Here is an 18,700-nt window from a genome sequence, read left to right as displayed (position 1 = left end):
TCCTTCCTCAGGTCAATACAGTATAGTGCTGTTACAGTATCCTATCCTGACCTGAGGAAGGGGGTTTCGTTCTCCGAAAGTAAAATGTATTAAAATTAGTCCAATAAAAAGATTACCTTATTTACAAGTTCTATTTATAAACATTTATTAACACAGCTACAATACTACTTTATCCTAAAGCAAAAAAAATAAAAATATATATTTTATTTACAGTTTGTTGTCTCTGGTTTCTGCTTTCCTCATCTTCTTTTCACTGTCTTCCTTCCATCCAGCATCTGTCTTCGCTCTCTCTCTCTGCCATCCAGTGTCTGCCCTCTCTGCTGTCCCCTCCATCCAATGTCTGCCCTCTCTCCCTGCTCTTTCCATCCACTGCCTGCCCTCTCTCTCCCTTCCATCCACATCTTCCCTCTCTCTCTGTCCCTTCCATCCACCATCTGCCCTCTCTCTCTCCCCCTTCCATCCACTGTCTGCCGTTTCTATCCCTTCCATCCACTATCTGCCCTTTCTCTCTGCCCTTTCAATCTACCATTTGTCCTCCCTCTCCCATCCATCCAGGGTCTGCCCTCCCTCTCCCATCCATCCAGGGTCTGCCCTCCCTCTCGCTCCCCCTTCCATCCAGGGTCTGCCCTCCCTCTCAAACCCCCTTCCATCCAGGATCTGTCCCCTCTCTCTGCCCCCTCTTTTGGCCCCCAGTTCTAGCCCCATTATCCCACCTGCCCCTAGTTCCAGCCCCAGCCCACATCTCCCACCTGCTCCCCTTTTCAGCCCCCAGTTTCACCCCCACTATCCCATCAGCCCCAAGTTTCAGCCCCAGCCCTTTTCTCCCACCAGTGCAGAGCTTCAGCCCCAGCCACTTCTCCCTGTCCCCTTTTCAGCCACCAGTCCCCAGAGTTTCAGTCCCTGCCCCTTTTCAGCCCTCAGTTCCAGTACTGGCCCCCTTATCCCACCTACCCTCCTTTTCAACCCCCAGTTCCAGTCTCCTTCATCCACATGCTTTGCATTAGGGCCCCCCTTTTCAGCCCCAGAACAATTCTCCACCTGTCCCAGGCATAGCCCCATTCTTCCTCCTGCCCCCTTCTCAGATCCCAGTTCCAGCCCCCTTCTCCCATCTGAGTCCCCCTTCCCCGACCCAGTCCCCGTCTCCCATCTGAGCCCCCCTCCCCGACCCAGTCCCCACCTGCCTACCAGCTCCATCACCAGACGACCCTCTTCTCCTGCCACCCGGCACTTGACCCAGCCTTTAAAAACAAAATATATGAAGCGGTGGCGCAGCGCCTTGCGTCTGCTCTGCGTGTAAAGGCAGAAAAATCGCCTTGTCGGCCGGCTTTCCCTCACTGTGTCCCGCCCTCGCGGAAATGTTACATCAGAGGGCGGGACACAGTGAAGGAAGGCCGGCCGAGGCGATTTTTCTTCCTTTACACGCAGAGCAGATGCGAGGCGCCGCGACACCGCTTCATAGATTTTTTTTAAAGGCTGTGTCAGGTGCCGGGTGGCAGGAGAAGAGTGTCATCTGGCGACGAAGCTGGTAGGCAGGTGGGGACTGGGGTGCCAGCGGAGCACCCCCCACCCGCTGACACCCGGGGCAGACCGCCCCCACCACCCCGCCCTTGGTTTGCCACTGGGTACAGAGAAGGGCAATGAAAATGATAAAGGGGATGGGACAACTTCCCTATGTGGAAAGGCTAAAGCAGCTAGAGCTGTTAAGCTTGGAGAAGAGACAGCTGAGGGGAGATATGATAGAGGTCTATAAAATAATGAATGGAATGGAATGGGTGGACGTGAATCACTTGTTTACTCTTTCCAAAAATACTAGGACTAGTGGGCACACAATGAAGCTATTGAGTGGTAAATTTAAAACAAATCAAGAGAAAATACAGTGCACTCCATTTAAGTGCATGTCGGATAAGCGCATGCTCCGTTTAACTGCATGCCGTACTTCGGTCCCGTTTTTGGCGCCATCAATTTCTATGGGGACAAACTTCGGTTTAGCGCACCACTGATAAGTGCAAGATTCGCTTACATGCATGGTTTAAGACCGCTCCTCTGCAGGTAAGACTCCACATAAGCGCGCGCACGGAATATGGAAGCCGATTGGCGCGTGACAACCAACGAGATTTCAAATTTACTGCTCCTTTAACTGCCACAGGCAGAATAAGTGAAAGAATGTTGTTAGAGTGTACACTGGAGTCGTCATCACACAACAGTAAGACTTTAACACTGGCTGAACGAATAGAAGTTCTTAAAAAATTAGAAAATAAACAAAGTCAAGCATCTATGCTAAAGAATATGGTGTCAATCCCAGTCAAATTTCACGTGTCTTGAAGCAGAAAAATCAGCTTCTGGAAGACTGGCAAAACAACACAAATCCACACAGGAAACGTAAAAGGGTGGGAAAAGCTGAGGAGGTAGAAGATGCTCTTCGGTGGTTTTCTCGAGTCAGGAGCAGACAGTTTCCTGTCAGTGGTTCACTGCTTATGGAGAAAGTTAGCTAGCTAGCTGAAAGTCTTGGACTAACTCAATTCAAAGCCACTGTTGGATGGTTGGAAAGATGGAAGGACAGGAACAACATAAAATTCAAGACACTGATGACTTTGGTGCTGAAAATTGGGTTGTTTCAGTTCTTCCTTCCGTCTTGAATGAGTTTGCACTTTGTGACATTTTCAATGCTGACGAAAACGGTCTCTACTGGCGAACGATTCCTGATGGAACACTTGCATTCAAACATGCCGAAACTACTGGAGGTAAAATGTCGAAGGACTGACTGACGATCCTCCTTTGCTGCAATATGGATGGGAGTGAGAAGTTGGAACCACTCGTCATTGGAAAGAGCAAACAGCCCCGTTACTTCAAGAATGTTAAGCAACTTCCTATGTCATACGAGGCTAACACAAATTCATGGATGACTGGGGAAATTTGGAAGCAGTGGCTAAAGAAGTTAGACACTAGAATGTGGGCACAAAAGCATCAGATTTTGTTGCTTTGTGATAATTTGTGTTGCACACAGGGATGATGTCAGGCTGTTTAATGTCAAGGTGGTCTTCTTGCCACCAAACACTACCTCTCTGATCCAACCTATGGATCAGGGCATAATAGCCAATTTCAAACAACATTATCGGGCTCTTGTGCTACGTCGTCTGATGAGCGTTATGGATGACCAGCCTGGCAAGGATAAACGTGCTGTTGAACTGGCTCGTAATCTATCACTGTTGGATTCCCTACATATGCAGAAAGAAGCCTGGAATCATGTTACACAGGCAACCATTGTGAACTGCTACAAGCGGGCAAGCTTTGTTAAGGATGTGCAAGTTCTGTTCCTGCAGTCGTTGCAAGTGTTTGTTCATTTGTGTTTAGTGCTAAAGCCGTTTTGGAAAGTCTACAGCTTCATATACCAGCAGAGCTGTGGCCCTGTGCTTTCATCCAGAGTATATTATTTGAGCCCTGATGTAGGCGCTTGCATGAGTCGAAACACGGCCTGTGTCGGGTCCTTCCTTTATTCATATTGTAAGGAGGTTGGAGGGTCTAAGCAGGTCAGGAGGAGGTATGAGGCCAGACTACATTCCCCACAAGGCCCTGAGAGAAGGAATTGGGGGGGGGGGGGGTAGGTCCCAAAACCCGGTAGGAACACCACGGGGAAGGGAGGGGGAAAAGGACTGGAAAGAGCAGCTGCTATGGCAGACGAGGGCCAGAAGGGGGAGCCGTGATGACAGAGCTTAATTCCCTTGGGTCAGAAATCAGTACAAGATTCCTTCCACCCGGGAGGGGGAGGAGGTCTCTAACCAACAACCTAGCAGAGAAGCAGAGTTAATGGAGTGCTTGGAGGAAGGAGAGTCTGGAGGGCCCAGCACACCAGGTTTGGAGGAACCGGTTGACATGGACTGTAATTGTGCTCTGGGGCAGAGTTGCGGGGATTGAAGGCAGTGGGTGGTCACAGGAGTCAAGTAGCTGTGTTGTGGGAGGTGTACTGCCATTCTGCAACCACCCAAGCGGAAAGACTTTAAAAACTGAAACCCAGGCGGTTGGACTTGGGAGAACTTGGATTTAAAGGGAGGGTTTTTCCTTTTTTGCTTTGTTTTGAAACTGAATGAGACCTTAACCCCTTTGAACTGAAATTTGTGGAGGAGGGGAAATAAACTACTTTGAACTAAAACTGAGTCGTCTGGAAGGACTATGTTTTTGGACTGCTGAAGGTAGCCTACCATTCCCCTGAGGGTTTGCTACCAGGATTACAGTTATTACAATATCAATAAAGACTGTTGGATTCATATTTCCAGTGGTGATTTGTCTTTGGTCAGCCTCTACTTTTGCCTACTATATTACGTGCACCATATAAGTGAAATCTTACCTCATGGCTATTCCATTTTTTGGCATTTTTACCCGCTGCAGTAAAAAGGGCTGCAGTATGCGGCAAAAAAAGCCCCCACCGCTTGCACAGGGCCCTTTTTACCGCAGTTTGGTAAAAGGACCCCTTTGAATGGGCTGTCGGCATTGCAGTGTGGCTTAGTAAACAAGGAAGATCGGTAGCAGAAAGGGGTGAGTGTAGCCCACTGGGGCTATCATAGCTCAACCAAGTTTTTGCTCCATACAGCATTGGTACAAAGATCTTGGGGTGCAAAGGTGGAACTTTATTGCGTAATTCCCTCCCCCCACATCTAAAAGGATTTCCATCGCCTCTGGGAGTTACTAAATTGCCCCTTCCCCTCATCTAAAAAGGTGTTCCATCGCCTCTGGAAGTTATTGAATTAACCTTCCTCCTCCCCCGTAATCAGCAGCAAGAAGACCCGCTCACCAGCACAGCGCTTTTTCCTGCCAGCACAGCACACAAACACAACTCCAAGTTTCACCTTCTTCATTTACCACGGCACAAGCACACAGCGTCCGCGTTACCATGACAGCCACGGAGCGCCGCCTCAGAAACTCGGACTGGCAGACGCTGTAACCAATCACAAATTTGTTTGTGGCCCGCCCTCCCCCCCTCTCTCTTTCTTTCTCTCTCTCTCTCTCTTTCCATAGGCTGTCGCTCCATTCCCTTTTCCTACAGTCGCCGTTTTTTTTCTTCCATTCTGAGCTATTGCTTTCTTTCTTCTCTTTTGATTCACTTCCCGCAATATCTTTTCCTTCCCATCTTCCGGTATAGCATGGCTATGTAAATAAGTTTGTACGAAACCGGCAGCGGTAGTTACAGAGCTCTGCTCTCGCGATACTTTAATTTCCCCAATCAGAAACACCGCGAGATGAGAGACTTGTTTCGTCGCGGGTTCTAAACTTTCTCGGTAGAGTAGGTTAGTAGTACCGGGAAAACGCGGGAACTTAGGCGCAGCAGAAAGAGGTGCGGAGAAGGCAGAAGATATGTCTTCTTACATTTAGCACGTGGTTGTAACAACTGTGGGGTTTCGGCAGCAACGCTTCTCTCTAAGCGAACAGGAAGTGTTTCAATTTCGTGGTTGCCGTTTCTTACTCCTGCTGCCAGACCGATAGGAGATTAAAGAACAGCGGCTGGGCACGGGTAGGAGACCTGCTTTATCGACATTCACTGGTCTTTTTCAGTGGCCCACCGAACGTACCACCTGGTATAAGACGTAGCAACGGTTCAAGTCTGAACCCACCCCCTCATCGTATTCTCAGAGAAGCAGTGGCCCTGGGGAGCGTCTTATTTCTGAAGTTCCTTCATTAGGCTTGACAACCTGCAGCCCCCATCGCAGGCATGTAGAATCTATCCTTAGGTTGCAGCCATTAAGCGGACAGCCAATCCATGAGCATTTTTTTAAGTTAGTAGAAAAATGCTGCTATTCAGAGAGGAGGAAGTCGCATGGCGAGGTAATAGTGGAGGATACGAATTAGGGATTTGCCAGGTGGATTGGCCACTGTTGGAAACAGGATACTAGTCTTGATGGATCTTTGGTCTGTCTCAACACATGTTCTTAGGCTGTGTAGAAAACAAAGGGTCAAAACATGTATATGGCTAAGGAAGGAAATATCAGATGGAGAGGTCATATAAATAGAGTAAGAGTTGATAGAAAACAACAGTGTGGAGGAGGTACTTGTAGCCTGGATTGGCCACTTTTGGAAACGGGATACTGGGCTTGATGAACCTTAGGTTTATGTGCTTACAAAATAGGTGCTGAATGTTGGCTATGGTTAGGTGGGGGTGGTGGCACACAGCTGAAAGATAGGAATACAAAAAAGCAGAGTAAATGAGAACCGTGGAAAGAAACGAGACATTGAACTAGGAGGAAATAAAAAAGAGACAGAGTAAACAGAAGCAGGAAAAGCTAAATCCTAGATACAAAGTTGTGGAATTGTTTTTAATTTAGTGAGAATTGACACTTTTTGGCCTTTTTTTTTAAATTTATGGTGCTAGCTAATTTGATTTGCCTGCTGTATGACTTGAGCATAAACCAGACTTCTTCACTTTGCTTGTTCATCTCTAGAACACAGATATGACCCAGTGCCAAACAGAGGTTTGAAGTACAAACTTGCGGCTCCCTGCAGTCAAAAGAGAAAAGGATCCAAGGAAAGCATACCTGAAACTTTCATCATTAAGAGAATAGGTACATAAATATATTAAAATGATTAGTTAATTTTAGGGCTGCATTTCAATTAAAATTTGTAATTGTGATTAATTGTACAGCATAGCCAGCTGTTCATGGGTGGGTTGGGAAGGCACTCATTTGCTCTCTTCCCCCATTAGATATCATACCTTTGCTGGTGGAGATGCTGAAACTAGTTGAAGAAATCTACTGCCAAATTGTCCCCCTTCCTCCTTGTGTTGCCTCTGGAGCGAGGAAGTAAGCGGGGTGCTTCCAGCTGCTGATGCCGGCACTCCCTGAGCATGCTCAGTTCATGCAGAAACTGAGCATGCTCGGGGAGTACAAGCGTTGATAGCTGGAGGCACCTTGTTGACTTCCTCGCTCCTGAGGCAGTATGAGGGGGTGACTCAGGCAGTGGATTTCTTCGGCTGGTGGGGCTTCAGCTTCCCCACCAGCCATTGAACAGGTACTGTAATGCCTTTGTATCTCTCCATGGTGAGACTGCACCTTGAGTATTGCATTCAGTTCTGGTCGTCATATCTCAAAAAGGTATAGCAGAATTAGAAAAGGTTCACGGAAGAGCAACCAAAATGGTAAAGGGGCTGAAACTTCTCTCATATGAGGAAAGGCTAAAGAGGTTATGGCTGTTTGGCTTCGAAAAGAGACAGATGAAGGGAGATATGATTGAGGTCTACAAAATCGTTAGTGGTGTAGAATGAGTAAAAGTAAATCAGTTTTTTTTTTTACTCATTCCAAAAGTACAAAGTCCAGGGGACACTCAAGGATGTTACATGGAAATACTTTCAAAACAGGAGGACTTTTTCACTCGGCGAATAGTTAAGCTCTGGAACTCTTTGCCAGATTGCCAGAGGACGTAGTAACAGTGGCTAGTGTATCCGGGTTTAAAAAAAGGTTTGGACAAATTCCTGGAGGAAATATCCATAGGCTGCTATTGAGGCAGATATGGGAAGCAACTGCCCAGGGACTGGTAGCATGGAATGTTGCTGCTAATTGGGTTTCTGCCAGGTACTTGTGACCTGGCTTGGCCACTGTTTGGAAAACAGGATAACTGTGCTAGATGGGACCATTGGTCTGACTCAGTATGGCTACTCTTATGTTCTTATGTACACCCATTCTCTCTCTCTCATGTGCCCCCCTGTGCCTTCACCCATTCTCTCTCTCTCTCTCTCTCTCTCTCTCTCCATGTGCCACATGTGCCTTCATGATTTCTCTCTCACCGCATGTGCCTTCACCCTTTCTCTCCCCCTCCATGTGCCTCCTGTGCTTTCACCCATTCTCTCTTTCCCTCCATGTCCCCCCCCGTGCCTTTACCCATTCTCTCTCCCTCCATGTTCCCCCCCCCCGTGCCTTTACCCATTCTCTCTCCCTCCATGTCCCCCCCCCCCGTGCCTTTACCCATTCTCTCTCCCTCCATGTTCCCCCCCCCTGTGCTTTTACCCATTCTCTCTCCCTCCATGTTCCCCCTCCCCCGTGCCTTTACCCATTCTCTCTCCCTCCATGTTCCCCCTCCCCCGTGCCTTTACCCATTCTCTCTCCCTCCATGTTCCCCCTCCCCCGTGCCTTTACCCATTCTCTCTCCCTCCATGTTCCCCCTCCCCCGTGCCTTTAACCATTTTCTCTCCCTCCAGGTTCCCCCCCCCCCCCCCCGTGCCTTTACCCATTCTCTCGCCCTCCAGGTTCCCCCATTGTGCCTTCATCCATTCTCTCTCCCTCTGCCGCCTTTGCCTTCACCCATTCTCTCTCTTCCTCCCTCCATTTGCCCCCATGCCTTCACCCATTCTCTCTCTTGTCTCCATGTGCCCACATGCCATCACCATTCTCTTTCCCTCCCTCTGTGCCCCCGTGCCATCACCTATTCTCTTTCCCTCCCTCTGTGTGCCCCCGTGCCGTCACCTATTCTCTTTCCCTCCCTCTGTGTGCCCCCGTGCCGTCACCTATTCTCTTTCCCTCCCTCTGTGTGCCCCCGTGCCGTCACCTATTCTCTTTCCCTCCCTCTGTGTGCCCCCGTGCCGTCACCTATTCTCTTTCCCTCCCTCTGTGTGGCCCCGTGCCGTCACCTATTCTCTTTCCCTCCCTCTGTGTGGCCCCGTGCCGTCACCTATTCTCTTTCCCTCCCTCTGTGTGGCCCCGTGCCGTCACCTATTCTTTCCCTCCCTCTGTGTGCTCCCGTGCCGTCACCTATTCTCTTTCCCTCCCTCTGTGTGCCCCCGTGCCGTCACCTGTTCTCTTTCCCTCCCTCTGTGTGCCCCCGTGCCGTCACCTATTCTCTTTCCCTCCCTCTGTGTGCCCCCGTGCCGTCACCTATTCTCTTTCCCTTCCTCTGTGTGCCCCTGTGCCGTCACCTATTCTTTCCCTTCCTCTGTGTGCCCCTGTGCCGTCACCTATTCTCTCTTTCCTCCTCCATGTGCCCCCCGTGCCTTCATTCTCTCTCCCTCCCTTCCTCTGACGCCTTTGCCTTCACCTATTCTCTCTCTCCCTCCATGTGCCCCCGTGCCTTCACCTATTCTCTCTTTCCCTGCTTCCTGTGCCTTCACCCTTTCTTTCTCTCTCTCTCCTCTCCCTTCATGTGGCATCACCCATTCTCTCTCCCTCTCCCTTAAGTACATAAGTATTGCCATACTGGGAAAGACCAAAGGTCCATCAAGCCCAGCATCCTGTTTCCAACAGTGGCCAATCCAGGTCACAAATACCCGGCAAGATCCCAAAAATGTACAAAACATTTTATACTGCTTATCCCAGAAATAGTGGATTTCCCCCAAGTCCATTTAATAACGGTCTATGGACTTTTCCTTTAGGAAGCCGTCCAAACCTTTTTTAAACTCCGCTAAGCTAACCGCCTTTACCACATTTTCTGTCAATGAATTCCAGAGTTTAATTACACGTGGAGTGAAGAAAAAGTTTCTCTGCTTCGTTTTAAATTTACTACATTGTAGCTTCATCGCATGCTCCCTACTCCTAGTATTTTTGGAAAGCATGAACAGACGCTTCACATCTACCCGTTCAACTCCACTCATTATTTTATAGACCTTTATCATATTTCCCCTCAGCTGCCTTTTCTCGAAGCTGAAGAGCCCTAGCCGCTTTAGCCTTTCCTCATAGGGAAGTCGTCCCATCCCCTTTATCATTTTCATCGCCCTTCTCTGCACCTTTTCTAATTCCACTATATCTTTTTTGAGATGCGGCGACCAGAATTGAACACAATATTCGAGGTGCGGTCGCACCATGGAGTGATACATAGACATTATAACATCCTCATTTTTGTTTTCCATTCCTTTCCTAATAATACCTAACATTACATTGTTTGCTTTCTTAGCCGCAGCAGCACACTGAGCAGAAGGTTTCAACATATCATAATGACGACACCTAGATGCCTTTCTAAGTCCGTGACTCCTAACGTGGAACCTTGCATGACGTAGCTATAATTCGGGTTCCTCTTTCCCACATGCATTACTTTGCACTTGCTCACATTAAACGTCATCAGCCATTTAGACGCCCAGTCTCGTAAGGTCCGCTTGTAATTTTTCACAATCCTCCCGCAATTTAACGACTTTGAATAACGTTGTGTCATCAGCAAATTTAATTACCTCACTAGTTACTCCTATCTCTAGGTCATCTTCTATATAAATAATTCTCACCTCCAACATTCTGAAGCTCAGTGTGGCAGGGAAACACTGAAGCCCTGCACTGTTGGTAGGCTAGGCTGTCAGGACCACTCACTGTCACTCATGCACCATTCATTGTCACTCATAGACCCACCCTCAGCCATGCCCCTTCCGCACATAATTCGCAACCCCAACGTTCTAATGAAGCTGCAACTTCCGAGGTGGTCTAGATCGGAATTTTTCCCCATGAGTGTGTGCCCCGCCCTCGTGTCACAGCGTAATGACGTCGAGGGCGGACCACTGACACTTGACTGGCGAAACGGACAAGTCACACCACCCCAAACACAGTCGCGGCTGCCTGCAGTCCGAACCCGTCCCCCGCACACCTCCAACACCCAGCCCCTCCCGAGTCGCCAATGAACCCTCCCCCCTCCCGTACCGACTCAGGCGCTGCTGGACCTGGACACCACCCTCTACTCTCTCCCTCACCAATCGTGCTCTCTCACTCCCCCCTCCCGAGTGGCCGCTGGACCCCGTCCCTCACCCCCCTCACCTACCCTCCTCCCCGATGGACACTCACCAAAGCTCGCTGTCCTGCCGTCCTCCCTCTCCTCTCCGAGTCTGCGGTCGGACTCTCGGAGAGGGAGGGCGCCAGGACCGTGAGCGACCGGCTGCAGCGAGTGTCCATCGGGGAAAAGGAGGTGGGTGAGGGCTCTATGCGGGGGACGGTGTCTAGCGGCGAGGAGGGAGGGACAGAGCAGCTAATGTTTAACAGCTCTGAGCATGCTGGGACCGACGCTAGGGCGAACTGGAGCCTTCTCTGGACGAGGTTCCAGGACAAACAGTAGCACTACAGTGCAGCTGTGGCAGAGAGGAGCAGAAAGGCCATTGTGTTGGAGGTGGAAAGACAAACGTCAGAGCTGGGGCTTTGCTGCCCTTTTAACAACCTCCCACCAGCACTGACATGCCTCTTAAACCTATTTTATTGCATAAGATTGTAATGGGGGAAGACAAAAAGACAGCAGATGCTAAACAGGTAAACCAAAAAAAAAAGAAAAAAAAGGGCACACAACACACACACTGAACTCACTTTCACAAACACTCTCTCTGGACGCTGAGGTGTGGAGAGAGGAAGTAAAGAATGCAAGAATGCAAAACCAGATTGGGGATTGGGGGGAGAGCAGGAATTAATTGGGAGGATGCAGTCACACACACACAGATACTCGCCCCTACCCTCCGACTTTGCAACACACACACATGATCTCTATGTGACACACATGATCTCTCAGACACCCGCCCCTCCCCCCTCTGTCAATCTCTCACACACACTGATGCAGGACATGGATAGATGGACACTCACTGTCTATCTCTGTATCGCCCAACCCTCACCGCCGCTTACCCCCCTCCAAGCCCACTACACTCGCACATTCACTTTCTCTCATACAGTCACTCTCACACACACTCTCTCAGACATACACACTCTGAGGAAAAACCTTGCTAGCGCCTGTTTCATTGGTTTCAGAAACGGGCCTTTTTTCCTAGTTTATAAATATGTTGAAAAGCAGCGGTCCCAGCACAGAGTCCTGGGGAACCCCACTAACTACCCTTCTCCATTGAGAATACTGACCATTTAACCCTACTCTCTGTTTTCTATTTTTTAACCAGTTTTTAATCCACAATAGAACACTACGTCCTATCCCATGACTCTCCAATTTCCTCTGGAGTCTTTCATGAGATACTTTGTCAAACGCCTTCTGAAAATCCAGATACACAGTATCAACCGGCTCCCCTTTATCCACATGTTTGTTTACCCCTTCAAAGAAATGTAGTAGATTGGTGAGGCAAGATTTCCCTTCACTAAATCCATGTTGACTTTGTCTCATTAATCCATGCTTTTGAATATGCTCTGTAATTTTGTTCTTAATAATAGTCTCTACTATTTTGTCCGTCACTGACATCAGACTCGACGGTCTAATTTCACGGATCTCCTCTGGAACCTTTTAAAAAAATCGGCGTTACATTGGCCACCCTCCAATCTTCCGGTACCATGCTCGATTTTAAGGATAAAAATTACATATTTCTAACAATAGCTCCACAAGCTCATTTTTCTATCAGTACTCTGGGATGAATACCATCCGGTCCAGGAGATTTGCTCACTCTTCAGTTTGTAGAACTGCCCTATTACATCCTCCAGGTTTACAGAGAATTCATTGTTTCTCCGACTCGTCAGCTTCGAATACCATTTCCGGCACCGGTATCCCACCCAAATCTTCCTCGGTGAAGACCGAAGCAAAGAATTCATTTAATCTCTCCACTACAGCTTTGTCTTCCCTGATCGCCCCTTTTACTCCTCGGTCATCTAGTGGTCCAACTGATTCTTTTGCCGGCTTCCTGCTTTTAATATTCCTAAAAAAACTTTTACTATGTGTTTTTTGCCTCCAACGCAATTTTTTCGAAGTCCCTCTTAGCTTTCCTTATCAGCGTTTTGCATTTGACTTGACGTGGCTTCACCCATTCTTTCTCTCCCTCTTCCTTCATGTGGCTTCACCCCCATTCTCTCTCTCCCTCTCCCTTCATGTGGCTTCACCCCCATTCTCTCTCTCCCTCTCCCTTCATGTGGCTTCACCCATTCTCTCTCTCTCTCTCCCTTCATGTGACTTCACCCATTTTCTCTCTCTCTCTCTCTCTCTCTCTCTCTCTCTCCCTCTCCCTTCATGTGACTTCACCCATTCTCTCTCTCTCCCTCTCTCTCTCTCCCTCTCCCTTCATGTGACTTCACCCATTCTCTCTCTCTCCCTCTCTCTCTCTCCCTCTCCCTTCATGTGACTTCACCCATTCTCTCTCTCTCTCTCTCTCCCTCTCCCTTCATGTGACTTCACCCATTCTCTCTCTCTCTCTCTCTCCCTCTCCCCTTCATGTGACTTCACCCACTTCTCTCTCTCTCTCTCTCCCTCTCCCTTCATGTGACTTCACCCATTCTCTCTCTCTCTCTCTCCCTCTCCCTTCATGTGACTTCACCCATTCTCTCTCTCTCTCTCTCCCTCTCCCTTCATGTGACTTCACCCATTCTCTCTCTCTCTCTCCCTCTCCCTTCATGTGACTTCACCCATTCTCTCTCTCTCTCTCCCTCTCCCTTCATGTGACTTCACCCATTCTCTCTCTCTCTCCCTCTCCCTTCATGTGGCTTCACCCATTCTCTCTCTCTCCCCCTTCATGTGGCTTCACCCATTCTCTTCATGTGGCTTCACCCATTCTCTCTCGCTCTCTCTCCCTCTCCCTTCATGTGGCTTCACCCATTCTCTCTCTCTCTCCCTCTCCCTTCATGTGGCTTCACCCATTGTCTCCCTCTCCCCCTCTCCCTTCATGTGGCTTCACCCATTGTCTCCCTCTCCCCCTCTCCCTTCATGTGGCTTCACCCATTGTCTCCCTCTCCCCCTCTCCCTTCATGTGGCTTCACCCATTGTCTCCCTCTCCCCTTCTCCCTTCATGTGGCTTCACCCATTGTCTCCCTCTCCCCTTCTCCCTTCATGTGGCTTCACCCATTGTCTCCCTCTCCCCTTCTCCCTTCATGTGGCTTCACCCATTCTCTCCCTCTCCCCTTCTCTCTTCATGTGGCTTCACCCATTCTACTACTACTATTTAACATTCTCTCCTTCTCCCTCCATGTGCCCACACTGCCTTCTGTTTTCTCCCTCAATGCCTTCCCATGCTCGCACGCCTGCCTGCCACCTCTCCCGGATCACTGGCTCCCCTCATGATTTATCTTGCCATTTAAGTCTTTGTATTGAAATGCTGCCTCGGCCTGCATCCGGCCTTTCCTTCTGACCTGGCTCCCCCTTCTGAAAACAGGAAGTTGCATCAGAAGGGGGTGAGATGGGTCAGAAGGAAAAGCCCGATGCCGGCTGAGGCAGTGTTTCAGTACACTGCCACTGCAGGATGAAGGTTTAAAGTGGGAGAGGAGGAAGAGATGCAGGACAAGTGTTCAGGTGGGGGGAGAGAGATAGGGTGGTTAATTATTAATCATGATTAAAAAATAAATTCATCTTATTTTTTGGAAGATCATTTTAAGATTATTGTGCAGTTAACAATCCTATCGCTACTGGATTATAGAAATTCATTATATTTGACTCTTCTAAGAAACTTCCTAAAATTCAAATGATTCAAAACTCAGCTGCTAGGTTAATATTTCAGAAAACTCGACCATACAAGTCTTTTATTAGGAGTACTGCATTGATTGCCTGTGAAATCTCTGGTCATTTTTATGACACTTTACTTAGAGTTTAAGTTCTTGGATGGTTTGTACCCTGGAAGTGGATTTCAGTTGGTGAATATGTTGACATCCAGGATGGCTTCTAGAAGATGTAATAACATTGATATATTTTCCTTCAACTAAGTATATATGGTTTAAGGTCATTTTTGCTCAATCATTTTTTTTTCTCTAGCTATTCTTTATTGGAATAATGTGTGTGAACTATGTATAATGAATTATTTTTTGTTTCATAAAACCTGTTTACTAGATCTGGGGGGGTGGCTGATTTTCTTACTACATGTAATTGTTTTCTTTGTATTTGTGTAATTCCTAATGTTCTGTTGTCAGTCTCTTATGTAGTAACTCGCCATGAATCTAAATTTTATAGATTTGGTGAGAGAGAAATCCTTGATAACATAATCGCGATTAATGATTAATGTGGAGTCCTAATTAATTTACTTAAAAATTATGCTACTTTTTTGGGCTGGGATTTGCTACCTATCCATATAACTTGGCTACAAAAAAAGCATAGCCCATAGGTATAAAATTGACTTCTTAGTAGTTAATGGACGTTAAGCTTTAGTAAAGTGACTCGATGACTAAAGTTATTGTGTTATCCATTTACTTCTCTTCAGCCTTTTTTTTTTCCATTTCTCCATCTTCTTTCACTCCTCTGTTTATTCCTCTTGTCATCTTCTATTCTTTTGTTTCCTTCTCCCTTGCATATCTCCCATGTTTTATCCTAGAGTAATGGTGATTCCTGTGCTCACTGTTTTTGTGGCCATTCCTTCTCTACTTAATATGGGAAGCACATGGGTAGTACACCCAGAGTAATGGGCACAGGACAATAAACGTAGTGGTATTTTAGCTTATCTGTATTTCATCCTGCTGCTGCTGCTGTGGATCTGAAAAGGAAGACTGACTGCTTGAGAATCTCCAGCAGTATTTGGATGGCTTTTGCTTGTTTACCCATACTCGTACTCTAAAATTTTCATATACTATGTAAAATAATGACAAGGGTTCAGATATGAGAATCTTGTGTATTTTGATGAGGTTTGACAGGAGTGGAAAAATTTCAGGTTCCAGGAAGTTTGGGTACCTAAAATAGAAACATGATGGCAGATAAAGGCCATATGACCCATCCAGTCTGCCCATCCTCTGTAACCCCTAATTCTTCCTGTTCCTAAGTGATCCCACATGCTTATCCCATGCCTTTTTAAACTCTGGAATAGTCCTTGACTCCACCACCTCTACCGGGAGGCCATTACACGCCTCCACCACCCTTTCTGTGAAATAATACTTCCATAGGTTACTCCTAAGCCTATTCCCTCTTAACTTTGTCATATGCCCCCTCATTCCAGAGCTCTCCTTCATTTGAAAAACGCTCTCTTCCTGTACATAAATGCCCTTGAAAAATTTAAAAGTTTCTATCATGTCTCCTCTCTCCTTCCTCTCTTCCAGCGTATACATGTTGAGGTTCATAAGCTTGTCCCTATAATTTTTGTATTCAAGACCGCTTACTAATTTTGTAGCCGCCCTCTGGACCGACTCCATCCTGTTTATATCTTTCCGTAGGTGTGGTCTCCAGAACTGCACGCAGTACTCCAAATGAGGTCTCACCAGAGACTTATACAACGGCACTATCACCTTTTTCCTGCTGGTCATGCCTCTCTTTATGCACCCAAGCATCCTTCTGGCTTTGGCTGTCGCTTTTTCTACCTGTTTGAAAGCTTTAAGGTCATCAGACACAATCACCCCCAAGTCTTGCTTTTCCTTCACACACTGAAGCACTACACCCCCTATACTGTACCGTTCCCTCGAATTTTTGCGACCCAAGTGCATGACCTTGCATTTTTTGGGATTAAACCTTAGTTGCCAAATATCGGTCCATTCCTGTAGCTTCACTAGGTCCTTCTTCCTATCTGTTCCATGGCACTTTCAGGCTCTTGTCAAAAGATTATAGTCGGGCTGGAAAGAAGGTGAAGGAAGAGAGGAGCTAAAGGAAGGACAAATAGTCATAAAGAGAAACAAAGGCATGAAATTGGCAAAAAAAAAAAAAAAAAGGCAGGATAAGCACGAAATTTAAACAAAAAAGAATAAAAACATATTGGAAAACAAATTCTCAATGTTTTTTTTTCTAAATCAATTTTGACAGTCTTCAGAAAAGACTTCAGGAGCAGAAAATCTATATACATAAGAATAGCCATACTGGGTCAGGCCAATGGTCCATCTAGCCCAGTATCCTGCTGGGTTATTTGAGAGTCTTTAGCTGTTTGTATAAAGGGCTGTGTAGTCAGAGGTGGAAGCAATTTTGGGTGGAGGCGGAGTCTGTAAAAATGTACAGACTCTTGACTCCAGCTTCAAAATATAATCTTAAAAAATAAGGTAAATTTATCATTTTATGTTTTTTTATATATTTTTTGTTCACGTTCTTAGTCCTAATTTTATACATAAATATCCCATGTTTCTGTAATCAATGTTCTCTTAAATTTATTATACATAGTAGGAATTGGGGTTAGATAGTAGAAAAATAGAGGAGTCGAAGGTTTGATGTACCAACTCCTCAGCCCTAGTTTTATATAAATACTGATATATGCTTTCTTGTTACTGTTTGTGACCATTACGTTTATATAATTTTTGATTTTGTAAGTTTTTGCAGCCTTTGGGAATGGTAGAATATAAACTTATTAAAGTGAGTGTTTTTTTTTTTTTTTTTTGTAAAGGATCAAGGAAAATGTGGTACATGAGCTTTTTAAGACCTCGTATGTCTTCAGATGTGCTTGAAGATTTCATTGATACAATTTTACTCATTATTTAAGTTCTTCCAAATTATATACATAGATATCTAAATGTGTATGTGTGTGTATATATGTAATATATATCCCGTTCAAAAATGACTTAAAAGAAATCACAGATAAAATCAATCACAGTTTCCAAATAATGAACTCATGGGCGGATGCATTCCAACTAAAGCTTAATGCAGAAAAGATACAATGCCTTATCCTTTCATCGCAGCATAATAAAACCAACTATACTACTATAAATACACCAAGCCACACTCTTCCTGTTGCGGACACCCTGAAACTCCTGGGTGTCATAATAGACTGAAATCTTACCTTAGGTAGTCACGTGAAAAATGTTATAAAGAAGATGTTCCATGCAATGTGGAAGCTTAAGAGTGAAACCTTTTTTTCCAAGGGAGGTATTCCGCACTTTGTTACAATCAGTACTACTACTTAACATTTCTAAAGCGCTACTAGGGTTACGCAGCGCTGTACAATTTAACATGGAAGGACAGTCCCTGCTCGACGAGCTTACAATCTAAAAAGACGAGTGTACAGTTAATCAGATAGGTCAGACAGATTGGGCAACCTATATGTTCGAAAGGTTAGGGTCCGAATGCAGCATTGAAGAGGTGAGCTTTAAGCAAGGATTTGAAGATGGGTAGGGAGGGGGCTTGGCGTAGGGATTCAGGAAGACTGTTCCAGGCATAGGGTGAGGCAAGGCAAAATGAGCGGAGCCTGGAGTTGGCAATGGTGGAGAAGGGTACTGAGAGGAGGGATTTGTCATGTGAGCGGAGGTTACGGGCAGGAACGTAGGGGGAGATGAGGGTAGAGAGGTAGGGTGGAGCAGCAGAGTGAGTGCATTTGTAAGTAAGGAGGAGAAGCTTGAATTGGATGCGGTATCTGATCGGAAGTCAGTGAAGCGACTTGAGGAGAGGGGTGATATGAGTATATCGGTTCTGGCGGAATATGAGTCGTGCGGCAGAGTTCTGAATGGATTGAAGGGGGGATAGATGGCTGAGTGGGAGGCCAGTGAGGAGCAAGTTGTAGTAGTCGAGACGAGAGGTGATGAGAGCGTGGACGAGAGTACAGGTGATGTGCTCAGAGAGGAAAGGGCGAATTTTGTTGATGTTGAAAAGGAAGAAGCGACAGGTTTTGGCAGTCTGCTGGATATGCGCAGAGAAGGAGGGAGGAGTCGAAGATGACCCCGAGGTTGCGGGCAGATGAGACGGGGAGGATGAGGGTGCCATCAACTGAGATAGAGAGTGGGGGAAGAGGAGAAGTGGGCTTAGGTGGAAAGACGAGGAGCTCGGTCTTAGACATGTTCAGCTTCAGGTGGCGGTTGGACATCCAGGCAGCAATGTCGGATAGGCAGGCCGATACCTTGGCCTGGGTCTCTGCAGTGATGTCTGGTGTGGAGAGATAGAGCTGGGTGTCATCAGCGTAAAGATGATACTGGAAGACATGAGATGAGATCAGTGAGCCTAGGGAAGAGGTGTAGATAGAGAAGAGAAGGGG

At 46.8% G+C, this 18,700-nt stretch overlaps 2 protein-coding genes across 7 annotated transcripts in view; one reads left to right on the top strand and one right to left on the bottom strand.

Moving 5' to 3' along the window:
- The window catches only part of PIH1D3 (PIH1 domain containing 3), an 88,119-nt gene extending 83,196 nt beyond the window's left edge, over positions 1 to 4,923 (bottom strand). The window contains exon 1 of one of the 2 annotated variants that reach the window (XM_030209707.1): positions 4,855 to 4,923. In XM_030209707.1, coding sequence (XP_030065567.1) covers positions 4,855 to 4,887 — 33 coding nt within the window. In that variant the 5' untranslated portion in view covers positions 4,888 to 4,923. Of the gene's footprint in view, positions 1 to 4,786 lie in introns of both variants that reach the window. The other variant, XM_030209708.1, reaches the window with a different exon arrangement.
- A 278-nt stretch (positions 4,924 to 5,201) lies between these two features.
- NUP62CL (nucleoporin 62 C-terminal like) overlaps positions 5,202 to 18,700 on the top strand; it is a 109,539-nt gene continuing 96,040 nt past the window's right edge. The window contains exons 1-2 of one of the 5 annotated variants that reach the window (XM_030210220.1): positions 5,202 to 5,326; positions 6,429 to 6,548. The gene's annotated coding sequence lies outside the window, so the exon portion shown is untranslated. Of the gene's footprint in view, positions 5,504 to 5,741; positions 5,815 to 6,428; positions 6,549 to 18,700 lie in introns of those variants that run through there. The other 4 variants (XM_030210219.1, XM_030210221.1, XM_030210222.1 and 1 more) reach the window with 4 other exon arrangements.

Source organism: Microcaecilia unicolor, chromosome 7 (genome assembly GCF_901765095.1).
Source record: "Microcaecilia unicolor chromosome 7, aMicUni1.1, whole genome shotgun sequence".
Taxonomy (NCBI): Eukaryota; Metazoa; Chordata; class Amphibia; order Gymnophiona; family Siphonopidae; genus Microcaecilia; species Microcaecilia unicolor.
This window is presented reverse-complemented; position numbering and strand designations above follow the sequence as displayed.